Raw genomic sequence first — 15,731 nt, forward strand, 5'->3', positions numbered from 1 at the left:
CGTGGCACTCAAACCAAAGATTAGTGCCAAATCAATCCCTACAAAAGGCGCTAGAATCCTACCAAACTAAAAACTTTCCTCAACATTATCCCAAAAGGAGAGCAATGTATCCAACACAGGCCTACTCTATTTTATATATGGTAGACCTAGCATGTACCCAAAAGGAGTGCCACTCACCCTATCCTTCTGTTCACAAGACATACACGGGATTAGGGTGACCATAAAACTTACAAAGTGGGCGAAGTAACACCTACAATTCACCATATTATTCGGGCCAACGAAGGATTTTTTGCCTGTACTCTGCTTTGGGGCCATCTAAGATATCTGCATCACAAATATAGTTAAAAATTATATTTTGAATAATATCAACTCAAAATAAATCTTCCTAAAAACTATAACAAAAAACACAATTAGCACAGAATAGACATATTTTTCCATAACAAATATCTCAAATGTGCTACCACAACCTCTCTGTCCATTAATTCGGCAAATCCTAACTATTCCCACAAATATCTCAAATGCCCTACAATACCGCATATCATGTTCGTGTTCAAAAAAATTATTGGAAAAAGTATGCAGTGACAAACCTGTTAAAGGAATGCAGAGATGCTTTAGGAAAGGTTGGAGAGACCAATGTCCACCTAAGCTTCCGCTACAAACGAACAGGGCGGAGTCGGTTCGAAGGTCGACTCCGAGGCTGGACGGAAAATATCTCCTTGCTCCTCAAAATCGGGTCGGAAGGGTTCTCCTTTTCGAAAAGGCACACGGCTTAACAGGAAAAAAGAGGAAGATCGAATACCGTTGGGTAGTGGTTTGCAGTTCTAGGGTTTGAAACCAGGGCGTAAAAATCAAGCGGAATCGGACGAGATTTTTATGAATTTTTTTCCGTTCGAAGAGAGGATTAGGATACGAACTTTGGGGACGAAATGAGGGCTGGAATCGGTAAAGTTTGAATACGGCTCGTTCAAATGAACAGAGAGCATACGAGGAACGACGGAAGAGGATAAGGGTCAGGGGTATTTTGGTCTCCTTATGGCATTTCAAATGTCAATGAACCGCTTATTAAAAACACAGTCAATAGGGACTATTCGTTATAGGCGGGTATAACTTTAGACCGCTAAGCAACTTTTCCTAAAATTTATCTCCATCTCAGCCTGTGGATGGGAAAAATAAGATGCAACAAATCATAATCGGACGATACTCTAGCAAGGCTTGTGACCTTGTCCAGACGTAAGTCCTCTGGATGCGATTATCCAAGAAAACCTTGCACTGCATGAGCGCTCTCCCGGCCCGTGCGGAAATGCCGTACAGCGCCCGTCAGACACAATATGTGGGTTCCGGCTGACGTAGCACACGGCCGCGGCGTGGGGACTGAGTCCTGGCACATGGGCTGACTCCCGGCACGTATCGACAATGGAAAGACCCCGCCGGCCGTCACGGAGAATCCACGCTCTACCCACCCCTGACGCGGTAAGTTGTTCATTTAATTGCTGGCACTGTGGTTGTCTCGGCTCTGCTGGTCCCCGGAGCAATGGGGCCTTTCCTCCTCGTTCTCTTCGCTGTAACCACCAGCTAATTTCCCCTTCTTTGTGATTCTATCTATATCTTTGTCACTTTATTTTTAGATCTCTAACCCAGATGAGGATTTGTTTCAGCATGCAATTGGAGTAAGCCATGCCCATGCTGCTTCACCTGCGGAGGTCTACTGGCACGCAGTCCTGCCAAAAACACCCATGCCCGGTGCTATCCGTGGTCTCTCTCTCTCTCTCTCTTTCGCTCTCTCTCTCACACACACACATACTTCTAGCAGTAGTGTTGTCAATAGAGTAAACCATCTGTCACTGCTTTTGCATGGTTCAGATAAGTGAAGGTTAAGCCTCGAATCTGATCTCAACATAGTTACAAGATGTGCCGAGATATGGATCGGCCGGTTGACTTACATCCTGCTTTAATTTATAGAGCTTACATAATCGATTAATAAATCAATACAAATACTATTTCGAGTTATTTGTTTATTATGTATAACGATGTTATCATTATATGGTTAGAAACCTGTAATTCTATCTATCAATTTGATGCTAGTGTAACAATTATTCAATATTAATTGAAACTACTGCCTACTGGCATGTAAGATTGTTAGGGGCCTCATGCTCTCAGCAATTCCTCCAACGAGCCATTTCATAAGCAGCTTGAGCTCATCTTAAAATCGACAAGCAGAGCTCAACCTTGCTTGAAAAGTAATTTGCCAAGGTAGAGCATGATTACATGCCTTATCAATAGCTTGTACTAACTGCGCGCAGATTTATTGGCTGATAAGGAGGCACGCACAGCCGTGAATGTTAGCGAGGGAGGGCTCAGCTTTAATATCAGCAAGGGCAAGAACTTCGCGAGACTTGGTAATTCCTACATCTACAACTACAGGTCCCGAGCAACCAAAATAGAAGATCGCTTTGCAACTATCTTCTTCTTACAGAAGGACGTCGTGCATCCCGGGGCCAACAAGACCATCCATTTTATCCGGACCAGCTCTGGCGCCACCCTTCTTCCTCGTCGCATGGCTGACTCCATTCCCTTCTCATCCATCAAGCTCCCAGAAATGCTTGCCCGCCTCTCCATTAACCCCAACTCCACCGAAGCAGAATCCATGAAGAAGCCGCTTCAGGACTGCGAGGCGCCTCCAGTTGATGGAGAGACCAAGTACTGCGCAACCTCCCTCGACTCCATGGTGGATTTTAGCACGTCGACCCTTGGGACACGTAACATCCGGGCCTTGTCAACAACGTTGGATAACCATGCTACCCCGAAGCAAGTGTACACCATGTCCAAGGTGCAAAAGCTGGCTGGCTCTAAGTTCGTGTCTTGCCATGTTATGAATTATATATACGCTGTGTTTTACTGCCACTCACAAAGCACGGTAGCATACACATTGTCGATGGTGGGGAAGGATGGGACAAAGGTGGAGGCCGTGGCTGCATGCCACACTAATACGGCCGAATTCAACCCCCAGTACGTGGCTTTCCAGGTGCTTCATGTGAAGCCTGGGACTGTGCCAATCTGCCACTTCCTGCTCGAGAACGGCATTCTATGGAGTCCAAACAAATAGAGCGTGTTGTACTTAGAGGTGAAGCTTTGTTTGCCTCTTTTTATATATATATATATATATACTGTGCGTGTGTTAATTCCTATGGTAAACAAGAATAAATTTTTATTTTGATCCGGTAGAGTTTCCATGCTCTCAGCAACATGTTAATTTTCCTAGATCCCTTTGAATTATATATTGTTTTATTGAACTACGGCATAACCTGAAATTAAATAGAAGAAAATCACTGTTGAAAGCCAATTTTCCCTGACCGTACGTCGACCGTAAAATGAGGCAATAGGATGATCTCCAACCTCCAGTCTCCCTTGTTGTAAATGGCTCCTCTAAACCTCTTGCTCATGTAACTTAATCTCTGTTAATATTTTTTATTTTTAATAAAGTTTGGGGGAAGAGCCTCTAAAAAAACAAAAAGAAAGAAAGAAAGAAAGAAAGCTAATTTTCTCTGGAGACATCAATTGGCCACAAACTAATGAGAAGAATCTAAGTCTTAAAGAGATACGTGGAAGCTCCTCAGCCTTACAACATAATCACCCAACCTACTTCTCTGGGAGATATATGCTTGCTTTTTACAACTACGGTTCAAGGCACCTTAAAAAAACATACAGGAATCAAAGATAATAACAGTTTGACTTGGTATTTGGGTCCCATTTAAAATTAACAGTTTGACTGATGTTCTGTTAACTTATGGATTAAAGTATTGGATAAAAATAAATCTCAGAAAGATAAGCATAGGTTTTTCATACTATTAGGTGTGAGTATAATTTACCCATAATCTCAAGAAGATTTTTGTAATTTATTCTAAAGAAAATTAACTCCCTGCTTTTCTTTCATATCCATTGATTTTACAAGTTTGTCACATCTCCAACAGCAAACATCATTTATTTCATCCATTTTTCTCCTACGGGTGTTGACAAAAAAGGGAAAAAACAAAGAAAAAGAAAAAAGGAAAAGATTAATGCTTAAGCACACCTCCAAATATAACTTTTTTAGATATATGTTTGCTTTTAACAACTGTGGATGAATGTCTTTTGTAGCTGGATTTTGAGTCTCAAAGTCACTTGGAAAACATGCAACACTCAAAGATAATAAAGAAAACTATGGTTGAATGCCTCTCGATCAGTATACTAGGGCTTCGAACTTGAAGCATTGTAAAGGAGACAATCCAATCGATCCAGATTAGATTTGTATCCAGCCAGACCCATGTATCCATATTCAATCTGCCCAAATGAAGTTACTACAGATTTGGGTTCAAATTCGGGTCCAATTGGATTCGCAGTTCCAAACCTAACCCATTTGGGCTAAGATAGCTCAACACAACATCGAACACGTCAGCCAAAGCCGCTGAGTGGCGGGATCCGACGAGCACACTGGCAAGCTCTAGGAACTTACGGGGAAGGGAGGGATGGAGAGGGGAGAAAAGAGAGGGGCCCAATAGGCTCTCCTCGAAATTGGGGATGCCATCAAAATTGACTCTAATAGTGCCATTTCACATGGGCAACCATCTAAAAGGTTGGAGAGGATTGACTTAAGAGTGTTGGATCCAACTACCCAATTGGCAAATTAGATCCATCCGTTGCAGGACCCTTTCCCAATAAAGATCAGTAGTACAATGTTCTCATGAGGAATACAAGTAGAAAATTCAAAGATAGGCATGGAGTCCAACACGACCTTGTGGTGGAATTTGCCCTCCACATACTTTTCATTCGGAAAAATGATAGAGATCTCTTGTTTCCATGACTGCCGAGAGCATGAGTGGACTCTTGGTTACCTGAAAATCGATGATAGGCTAAAATGACAGTCGGAAATCAAACAATCATACAAGGGCCCTTGAGAATAAGTGCAGTAGAAAAATACATGAAGAGAATCTTGGAGTGCAACACGCACTTATGCCGGACTTTGCCCTCGGCACACTTTTGACTCGAAAAAATGTTCCACATCACTTGCTTCCATCAGTGCTTTGAGCATCAGTGGACTCTTGGTTAGCTGAAGACTGGCGATTGGCTCAATTGTCGTCGGACAGCTAACTAATTTATACTTAGAAGTTTTCCTTCAACTTCACCCTGTTAGGTGAAGTGAAAACATTGCTGTCAGCTGTTTCTTCTTTTGATGGAAGAGGCATCATGTTTCTTCTCCGTTCTGTCCCCGTTCCTCGTTGTTTCAGAGCCTCTTCCTCCTTTCTACTCAGTGTGTGCTGCCAATCTTCTAGGTGGCCACTTCTTGCTTTTATTCTTCTGATGTAAACAAATAAAAGCCGGGTGGAATCACTTGACTGGAGGCATTCCATTGTGTATTGGGAGCCTGGTATCTCTTTTACCTGGACCTGTCAAATAATTCACTCACTGGCGAGATTCCTATAAGCTTAACGAAACTAAAAACCCTCAATTCTGATTCTCTTTCAAACAATGGGTCTTCTTCACATGGCATGCCCTTGGTCTATTGGAAAAATGCACAACGTAACCTGCTGTATAAACATTACATAAACTTCCCTCCAGCAGTGGATTTGAGCAATAATATGATGGATGGAACAGTCTGGAAGGAGATTGGCAACTTGAGACTTCTTCAGGTGCTTGACCTGAGCAACAACAACTTCACAGGTTCTATTCCTTATGAATTGTCAGGCCTTCGCAATTTAGAGACATTGGACCTGTCTTTCAATGATCTATCAGGGACAATACCTGCCTCCCTTGTCGACCTTACGTTTCTTTCTTCGTTCAATGTTGCTCATAACCACTTGCAGGGCCAAATTCCCATGGGAGGTCAGTTTTCAACCTTCTCGAGTTCGAGCTTTGAAGGGAATGCTGGTCTCTGTGGTGAATTTTACTTATTTTGTAACTCCACTTCAAAGCCTCCAGAGGAGGAGGAAAATGACGGAGAAGAAAGATATTTTGTTCTCCAAGGACTGCCTCTTGCAATGGGATTCATATCTGGCCTTCTCCTGATAGTAATCCTCGTTATTCTGCCGTTACTGAAACAGGGTTGATGGAAAATGATGATGACTCCCGAAGAAAGACTGCAGTCTATCTTGCCATTCTATGTAGTGAATGCCTAAATGGATTATATATACTTGTATTATTCTGTTTTGACACCTGATGAATGTGCTTAGTCATACTAGAACAGAGCCATGATTCCAATTGGAATGATTTTGATCCGCTACTATAATTTTGTGATTCTATCCGCATCTTTGTCTCTTTAGGTTACGTATAAATCTCTGGATTTGTTTCTGTTGGGGGGAATAAAGTTTCCCCCCAAATGATATAAATGCCCCCAAGAAGCCGTACAACCTCCGACCCCGGACAGCCGAAGTCAGCGTCCGACCTCGGAACGCTCGGCCACAAGACGACCGACCCCGAAACCTCCGACCTAAGAGAAACCCCGATGTCCGAGAACCGTACTCTAACACCCCTCCGGCATTTATTGCGCGTGGCCGCTGTAATCTTCCGGCACACTCAACAATAAATGCGGATCTCCGGCTTACTCCACCATTAATGCGGATCTCCGGCTTACTCCACCATTAATGCGGATCTCCGACTTACTCCACAATAAATGCGCATGGCTCCTGACATCTACGGATCCCCAGCTCTCCACGGCAAATCGACCCAGCAGGGTCTAGTCGACTATGATAAGTCTCTGATCTCGGCCATACCGCCGACATCAGTGCAATGATTCGCCTGACCGAGCGCCGACCTGAACAACATGCCAAGCCGTACTACGGCCTCGCCCTGTTACATCACAGGTAAACCGACCCCCGCATATAAAAGGGAGCCTTGGCCTCTCAAGAGGGGATTGGAACATTCATACACCCAAAAATCACTGTTTATCTCCTTCTCCCCACTATTTGCCCCCTCCCTGACTTGAGCGTCGGAGGGCCGGCGCCGGAGAACCCGGCCACCGGTTCGTGTGCAGGCACCCGGACGGAGGACGCCGCCAGCCAACGGATCGCCGCCCCGCTGCGAGGACCTGCTGTTCCTTCTCTCCGACCGCCCCGGACGGAGGACGCCGCCCGCCGACAGACCGCCGCCCCGCCGTGAGGACTAACAGTCGCTCCCTCTCCTCGACCGAAGATTGCCCCCGGGTCCAATTTCCAGCAACAGTTGGCGCTAGAGGAAGGGTCCGAGTAGCAGTCATGAAGTTGAGAAGTAAGGGAGCCTCTAACGTCTCCCGGCGTCCCCCGCAAAGTCCTGGACACTCCGTCCAGAATTCTCCAACTCCGGCTGACCCAGCTCCTCAGGTCCAGCCGGAACAGTTCAATGCCCTGGTACAGCAAGTCCAGGCCCTGGCCGCCGCCGTTCAGGGCCTGCGGCGCGTGGAGGCTTTACCGGCACTTCCCCCGCAGGCCCAGGCCCCGCCGGAGTGTCTCCCCAACGGCCCGGTTCTCCCCAGCCAAAATTTGCATGGCTCCTCCAGAGCCAACAATGGAGAACGAGCTTCTCCCCGGAGAGAGTTACCGGGAGAAGGTTTCGACCGGAGACCCCAACTTTCTGAGGCGGAGTCAGCCCCGGATCACCGTGAGCCGGCGCAAACCACAGCGACAATCCCACGGGTGGGGGAGCTCGACCGAAAAGTCGAGCATCTGGAGCGCCAGATTGCGGCACTCCACAGCAAGAAGGCAAGACAGGAAGGGGACTTTGAGTTCACTACCAAGTCCCCCTTCTCCCGCCAGATCGAGGACGAGCCAGTTCCCGCGAGGTTCAAAATGCCTCAGGTGGAGCCCTACAGCGGAATCACCGACCCCCTCGACCACTTGGAGAGTTATCGGGCCCTCATGGCCCTACAAGGGTCCTCGGAGGCCATACTCTGCAAGGCCTTCCCAGCAACCCTCCGAGGGACCGCTCGGCTTTGGTTCTCTGGTCTGAAGCCGAACACGGTGTCCTCTTTTGAGCAGCTCGGCAGGCAGTTCGCCACCAACTTTGCTGCCAGCCGGCGCCAGCGACGGACATCAGACTCCCTCCTAGACATCAAGCAGAAGGAGGGGGAGTCCCTCAAAGAGTACCTGGACCGCTTTACCGCTGCCACATGGGAGGTTCGCGAGCTAGACCAGTCGATAGCCATGTCGGCTCTGAAGACTGGGGTCCGCTCCTACCGATTCCTCTTCTCCATCGAGAAGAGCTTCCCGGCCGACTTCACCGAAATGCTGGCCCGAGCCCGGAAGTACGCCAAGGCCGAGGAGGCAGTCGCCTCCAGGCGGGGGGCAATCGAGCCCACCTCGAAGAAGCGGAAGAAGCGCCGCGAGGAGCGCGGTCGACAAAGGAGCCGGTCTCCCCGCCGAGAGAAGAATCTCCCCAGACTGAGGAGCCCGCCCCGTCAGCAGGGGCGACCTCAGCAGAGGACACCTCCTCATCCGAGGTCTCCACCACGGCCCCGAACGTACCAGGCGAGGTACGAGAACTATACACCCGTCAATGCTCCTCGGGCCGAGATCCTGATGGAAATTGAGGGTCGGGACTTCTTCCGACCCCCGCCTCCTATGCGAGACACGGGATTTCTCCGAAATTCCAGGAAGTACTGCCGCTTCCACCGAGATCGCGGGCATGACACGGAGGACTGCTTCCAACTCCGGGACGAGATAGAAGCGCTCATCAGACGGGGAGTACTCAACCGGTTCGTGAGGAACCGACATGAGGAAAGGAGGCCGGCGGAGAATGTCGCACCAACCAAAAATCCTGGCGGCAACAGGCCTATCGCCGGCACCATCAACATGATTGGGCAGACCTCGGCAGGAACAGCCGCCCAGGGAGCACCCCCGAAGCACCCACGCACTGATGAAGTCATCTCGTTCTCGGACGAGGACTTAGAAGGGGTCGAGACCCCTCACGATGACGCTGTGGTCATCTCAATGATTGTAAATAGGTTTGATGTAAAGCGTGTCCTAGTTGACAATGGAAGCTCAGCCAACATTTTGTACTACCATGCCTACCAAAAAATGGGGTTGACAGAAGGACACCTCCGGAGAATCAATGCCCCGCTGGTCGGGTTTACCGGAGATGCGGTCCCGGTTGAAGGTGATGCTAGCTTCCTTGTCACAGTTGGCCTCGCCCCCGGGAGAGCACTGTGAGGATGGACTTCCTGGTGGTCCGTCTGCCCTCGGTCTACAACGCCATCCTTGGGCGCCCAGGGTTAAACACCCTTCGAGCCGTGGTTTCAACTCGCCATTTGCTCATGCGGTTCCCCACCGGCCAAGGAGTGGGCGAGGTCCGCGGAGACCAGCTGGTCGCCAAGCAATGCTACATGGCGGCCCACACAGTAAAGCAACCAGCCGAGGCACCAGACCGCCCGATGGGCCCTTCACTGCCCATAGAAACCCTCGATGCGAGGGACACTCTCTGGAAGAAGCAAGTAGAGCCCGATGAGCTCCTTATTCAAATCCCACTACAAGAAAATTTTCCCGAGCTAACCGTGCAGGTTGGCTCCGGCCTCGGCGCCCATGAGAGGAATCGCCTCGTCAGCTTCCTGCGGGACAACGCTGACGTCTTCGCCTGGTCGCCCGCGGACGTGCCAGGAATTGACCCCGAGGTCATGGTCCACCGACTCCAGGTGAGGCCAACCAGCAGGCCTGTAAAGCAGAAGAAAAGAGGCTCCGCCCCTGAGCGACAACGAGCTGCGGCCGAGGAGGTGGACAAACTCCTCGGAGCCGGCTTCATCCAGGAGGTCTCCTACCCGGATTGGCTCGCCAACGTAGTCCTCGTAAAGAAGGCCAACGGAAAATGGCGTATGTGCGTGGACTACACCGACCTGAACAAGGCCTGCCCAAAAGACAGCTTCCCTCTCCCGAGCATCGACCAGCTCGTCGACTCCACTTCAGGACACCAACTGCTAACTTTTATGGACGCCTTTTCAGGATACAGCCAAATCCGAATGGCGCCAGAAAACGAGGAGAAGACGGCCTTCATCACCGACAAGGGCACCTACTGCTACAAGGTGATGCCCTTTGGCCTGAAAAACGCTGGGGTCACCTATCAAAGACTGATCAGCCAAATCTTTAAAGACCAGATCGGCCGGAACATGGAAGTCTATGTGGACGACATGCTGGTAAAGAGCCAAGCGGTGGAACACCACATAGCCGATCTCAACGAGACATTCGCCAAGCTCAGAAAATACCAAATGAAACTCAATCCGGCGAAGTGCGTGTTCGGGGTCACCTCGGGCAAGTTCCTGGGTTTCATAGTGACCCAACGCGGAATTGAAGCCAACCCGGAGAAAATCCGGGCACTGCAAGAGATGTCGCCTCCAAAGACAGTTAAGGAGGTGCAGCGGCTCGCGGGGCGGGTAGCCGCCCTGGGAAGGTTTGTTTCTCGATCAGCCGAGCGTTGCCTCCCCTTCTTCAAGAGCCTCAAATGGCCGAAAGACTTCCGGTGGACAGAAGAATGCCAGCAAGCCTTTGAAGAGCTTCGGAGCCTTCTGGCCTCTCCCCCGCTGCTCACCAAGCCCCAGAAGGGCGAAATTCTTTACTTATATCTGGCCGTCTCTCCAGCTGCAGTAAGCTCGGTCCTCGTCCGGGAAGAAGACAAGCTCCAAAAGCCGGTCTATTACACCAGCCGGGTTCTCAGGGATGCTGAGACCCGATATTCTAAACTTGAGAAGACCATCTTCGCTCTCATCATCTCGGCTCGGAGACTCAGGCCTTACTTCCAAGCCCACACGATAGCTATATTAACCGACTAGCCTATGAAGCAGATATTGCAGAGGTCGGATCGTGCGGGGAGGATCGCCAAATGGGCGGTCGAGCTCGGGGAATTCGACCTAGAATATCGGCCCAGGCCGGCTATCAAAGCTCAGATACTCGCCGACTTCATCGTGGAGTGCACCCTTCCGGACGACCTCGAGCCGCCATCTGAGTCCGTGGAGGAGACCCCGAAGCAGCCATGGGTCCTGCACTCGGATGGGTCTTCGACCCCGGGGGGCAGCGGGGCCGGACTTATCCTCACCAGTCCAGATGGAGTGGTGGCCGAGCAAGCTCTGCGCCTCGAGTTCCCGGCCTCGAACAATGAGGCCGAGTATGAGGCTCTCATCGCCGGGCTCAAGCTGGCGAAAGAACTAAAAGTGGGAGACCTGACGGCCTTCAGCGACTCCCAGCTGGTGGTGAACCAGGTCCAAGGAGATTTTGAAGCTAAAGAGCCATCCATGCAAAAGTATCTCCAAAAGGTGCGGGAACTCACATCTGCCCTGAATTCTTTCAATATTCAGTATATTCCCAGAGCGGAAAACCTCAGGGCAGACCAGCTATCCAAACTGGCCACCTCCCGCATGAGCGAGCTTCCCAAGGGAAAAGCGCTCGAGTATCTTCGGGTCCCCAGCACGGAGGAACCCGAGCCCACTATGTGCGTCGACTCCGAGCCAAGCTGGATCGACGGGCTCGTCTGCTATCTTCAGGACGGAACTCTACCTCATGACGAGACGGAGGCTCGCCGAATCAAGCGCCAGGCTCCCCGGTATGTCTTGTACGAGAATAAACTCTATCGACGATCATTTACTTCTCCCCTTCTCAGATGCCTCCGCCCCTCCGAGGCGGACTACGCCCTCCGAGAGGTCCATGAAGGGATCTGCGGAAATCACCTGGGGGGTCGAGCCTTGGCCCATAAGATCCTGCGGCAGGGATACTACTGGCCCACACTCCAGAAGGACGCAACAGATTTCGTCCGCAAGTGCGATCGGTGCCAACGAAACGCCAATATCCAGCGCCGACCTTCAGCTCTGCTGACCTCCATCATCGCCCTCTGGCCGTTTGCCCAATGGGGGATCGACATCCTGGGGCCCTTTTCCCTGGCCACCGGACAGAGAAAGTTCCTGGTCGTCTCCATCGACTACTTCACCAAATGGGTCGAGGCCGAACCTGTTGCCCGGATGACCGAGCAAAAGATGCGGGACTTCGTGTGGAAGTCTATAATCTGCCGATTCGGACTACCCCGTATCCTTATATCTGACAATGGTTGACAATTTGACAATGTTCATTTCAGGGAGTTTTGCTCTGAGCTCGGCATTGATCATCGCTTCACCTCGGTTGCCCATCCCCAGACAAACGGGGAAACTGAGGTAACTAACCGAACTATTTTGCAGGGACTCAAAGCTAGGCTTGATCGGTCTAAAGGACAGTGGGTCGAGGACTTGTACAATGTCCTTTGGGCGTACCGAACCACGTTCCGACTGCCCACGGGAGAGAACCCCTTCAACCTAGCATACGGCACTGAGGCCGTCATCCCATTGGAGATCGGCTTGCCTTCTCCGAGGGTGGAGCATTACGACCCCGATACCAATTCCTCCCAGCTCAGGAGCAATTTGGACCTCGTCGAAGAGACAAGAGAGGTCGCCCGGGTGCGCATGGCGAGATATCAACAGCGAACGGCCCAATACTACAACTCCAGAGTTAAGCCCAAGCTCTTCAAAGTAGGGAACCTCGTCCTCAGGAAAGCCGAGGCTTCTCAACCAACCGAGCAAGGAAAGCTCGCCCCAAACTGGGAAGGACCGTATCAAATCGTCCGGGTACAACGGCCAGGGGCGTACAAATTGAAGTCCCTGGAAGGGACTCTGATCCCACGAAGCTGGAACTCCGAGAATTTACGAATGTACTACCAGTGAAACCCCAAGGGGTTCAAGATAATCAGGATAATGGACTCAGCTCCTTTTTCTGCAAATATTTCTCTCATTTTGATGACTGTAATCCTCTTCTAATATTGGGTCGTCTGTGATCCTCAGATTCCCCGGCCAAAATCGGGATGCCTCGAGGCTCGACCGTAGAGTCCCAAACTCCCTCGACCTCGGGAAGAATCGCAGGACGGTGAAACGTCGACTGGTGCAAGATTCCTCGACTAAGGTCGAGATGCCCCGAGTGTCGACAGTGCGTGCCCAGACCCCTCGACACTTCGGGAAGACGGGGTAGTACCTTCGCAGTCCCCCGTGGCGCTCAACACCAACAACGGGGTAGTACCTTCGCGGCCCCCCGTAGCGCCTCCTCGACTAAGGTCGGGATGCTCCGAGGGTCGACCGTAGAGAACCAGACTCCCTCGACCTCGGGAAGGCGCCGTGAGGGGTGGAAAGGGTGGCTCCACCCGGGGCGCCACAAAGTGGACCCCCGGGAGCGGTCAACGATCCCCGATCCTCGAAGCGAGCGATCCCTCGACTAAGGTCGGGATGCCCCGAGGGTCGACCGTAGAGAACCAGACTCCCTCGACCTCGAGAAGCGTCGCCGGTCGGTAGAGCATGCCCAGACCAGCCGACTTGACGAACGATCCCTCGACTAAGGTCGGGATGCCCCGAGGGTCGACCGTAGAGAACCAGACTTCCTCGACCTCGGGAAGGCGCCGTGAGGGGTGGAAAGGGTGGCTCCACCCGGGGCGCCACAAAGTGGACCCCCGGGAGCGGTCGACGATCCCCGATCCCCGAAGCGAGCGATCCCTCGACTAAGGTCGGGATGCCCCGAGGGTCGACCGTAGAGAACCAGACTCCCTCGACCTCGGGAAGCGTCGCCGGTCGGTAGAGCGTGCCCAGACCAGCCGACCTGACGAACGATCCCTCGACTAAGGTCGGGATGTCCCGAGGGTCGACCGTAGAGAACCAGACTCCCTCGACCTCGGGAGGTATCACAGGTCAGCAAAGCGTCCACGAACCCGCCGACCTGACGTGAGATCCCTCGACCAAGGTTGAGGCGCTCCGAGGTCCGACCATAGGGTCTTAAGCCCCCTCGATCTCAAAAAGGGCTACAAATCAACAGAGCCTCCCCAGATCCTCTCAACTCCGGCAGGAGTCGCCGGGTCCATGGGAAGCCCGAGCCCCTTTTACAAGTCAAAAATGACTCCGGAGGTCGACGAGGAAGGGAAGCGACCTACTCCACCATGCGAAGCATGACCCCGAGAATGCAAGAGGTACACCCAACTAGACGCCCTCCTTGTCAAATTTTATCTACATATTGCCGAGCGGGATCTCGTCCAATGTTGGAGTCTTATTTTGCCCCAAAGCCGGGCTTCTTCGCTGGGTCGGCTTAAGACCGACCTCCCAACTTCATTATGTCTGCTCTGTTCGTCAAGTCTCCGCAATCCGTACTAAGGCTTCATAAAGTAGGGCCCAACTCGGCTCTTCTAAGTAAACTCCGACGTCCAGCTGAGAAAGTGGTCCCGGCCACGAATGTACCAGCCAAGCACAGGTACCAAGGCAATCTTTGGGAATCCCAGCCTTGTTCACCGAAATCTCGGCAGGGTCCGAGAACGATAACTATGAAAACCTTCGGCAATAACTTGTTTATTAGCCCGCGTTCCCTATGAGAAGCTCGGAGTTGAGTTCGGAAACCCGACTAAACTCCCCGAATAGCGGCACGAATAGACCTATTCCGGTCCCACTTGAAGGGCTAAGGCCCGACCTCGGTGCCTTAAGATTTTCCTAAAGGCCAAACGTGGCAACTCCCACGACTCTAAGATCCGAGTTATAGGACTTAGAGAAATTTTCTAGAAACCTAAGCTCGGAGCTCCCTTTGGTCGAGACGACTGGAATCCGAGAAGGCTAAGATATAGCCAGGGAAAAGGGCAGCTTCGTTAAGCAGCCCAAAGATTAAAATGCGAAGTTAGAGGTCGTCGAGGCGGTTAGCTAAGGTTCTAGCCTCATCCACGACAACAGAGGGAAAGATGAACACAGAATGACAAAAACATTTCTTCATTAACAAAGGGCCGGAAGGCCAATTACAAAATTGGAAGTCGGCCACTCAAGGGCCGACCCCGGATACAATGAAAAAGAAAAGAAAAATATGCTAAGTCCTAAGCGGCGGGAGCCACATCCGGGGGGTCATCCGGCACATTGATGACCTCATGATCTTCCTCCGGAACAGGCTCGGGGCCGGGAGCAGGAGCTTCGGGCGCCGCCTCCGGGACAGCGTCGATCTCGGCCGCCGGAGCCGCCTCCATGACACCGTCCGCCTCGGCTACCCCCGTCGAAGGCTCGGCAGGGTCCTGCTCGTATATTCCCACCTCGGACGTCAGGATGGCAGGAAGGGCTTGCACGTCGGACCCCCAGCCCCGGTCCTCCCTCGGACGGACCGTCGAGAAGTCGTACTGAGGGCAGTACCGGCGCACCTGCTCCCGGAAGTTCTCGAAGCCTCGAAGGAAACCGTCGACCGTCTCCTCCTCCAACATGTCGCGGAACTCTTGCGACTCTTTGAAGAGTTCCACAGCATGCTCGGCTCGTTCGAGGGCCCTCCTCTCCCGGGCCTCAAGTTGCCCGAGTCGGAGGCGGAAGACCCCCTCCTCATACTCGAGGGCCGCAACCCTGGCCTGGACCTCCCCTAAGCGCGCCTCCGTGCCGCGCATGGTTGCCCTGGTCAGGGTATGAGCCGCCTTCTCCTCCTCGAGCGCCCCCACCATGGCAAGGCGCTCAGCCTCGGTGGCTGTCCACCGAGCCTCGGCCGCGGCCAACGCCGCCTCCAGCTCGGCGACTCTTTTCTTGGCCGGCTCCAGTTGCTGGCCGAGCTGTTGAACTTCTTCCCGATACCCATGGGCGATGAACGCCATGGTGTCGAGCTCGAGAATATGCTGAAAAGAAAGAAACGAGGGTATTGTGAGTTGAAAAGCACATATGTACGCTAAAAACTCGGGGAAATTAAGAAGGAAGCTTACCCGGGCGGTGTTGCAGTAAGCACTGCCGACGACCTCCTCCA

At 51.8% G+C, this 15,731-nt stretch overlaps 1 protein-coding gene across 1 annotated transcript; it reads left to right on the forward strand.

Moving 5' to 3' along the window:
• The first annotated feature begins 1,529 nt into the window (after positions 1-1,529).
• On the forward strand, positions 1,530-3,157 carry LOC103699936 (BURP domain-containing protein 6-like). The gene is made up of 3 exons (XM_039121318.1): positions 1,530-1,561; positions 1,656-1,752; positions 2,301-3,157. The coding sequence occupies exons 1-3, from the start codon at positions 1,532-1,534 to the stop codon at positions 3,101-3,103; spliced, it is 930 nt and encodes a 309-aa protein (XP_038977246.1). The 5' UTR covers positions 1,530-1,531; the 3' UTR covers positions 3,104-3,157.
• Positions 3,158-15,731: the final 12,574 nt, after the last annotated feature.

Source organism: Phoenix dactylifera, unplaced genomic scaffold (assembly GCF_009389715.1).
Source record: "Phoenix dactylifera cultivar Barhee BC4 unplaced genomic scaffold, palm_55x_up_171113_PBpolish2nd_filt_p 001036F, whole genome shotgun sequence".
In the NCBI taxonomy this organism is placed as follows: Eukaryota; Viridiplantae; Streptophyta; class Magnoliopsida; order Arecales; family Arecaceae; genus Phoenix; species Phoenix dactylifera.

Bases quoted from the DNA above. Each gene is read 5' to 3' on its own strand.
- LOC103699936 (XM_039121318.1), top strand. From the start codon at position 1,532: ATGGGGCCTTTCCTCCTCGTTCTCTTCGCT. The intron at 1,562-1,655 runs GTAACCACCAGC...GATTTGTTTCAG, and splicing joins TCCTCCTCGTTCTCTTCGCT to CATGCAATTGGAGTAAGCCA. The intron at 1,753-2,300 runs GTCTCTCTCTCT...AACTGCGCGCAG, and splicing joins CATGCCCGGTGCTATCCGTG to ATTTATTGGCTGATAAGGAG.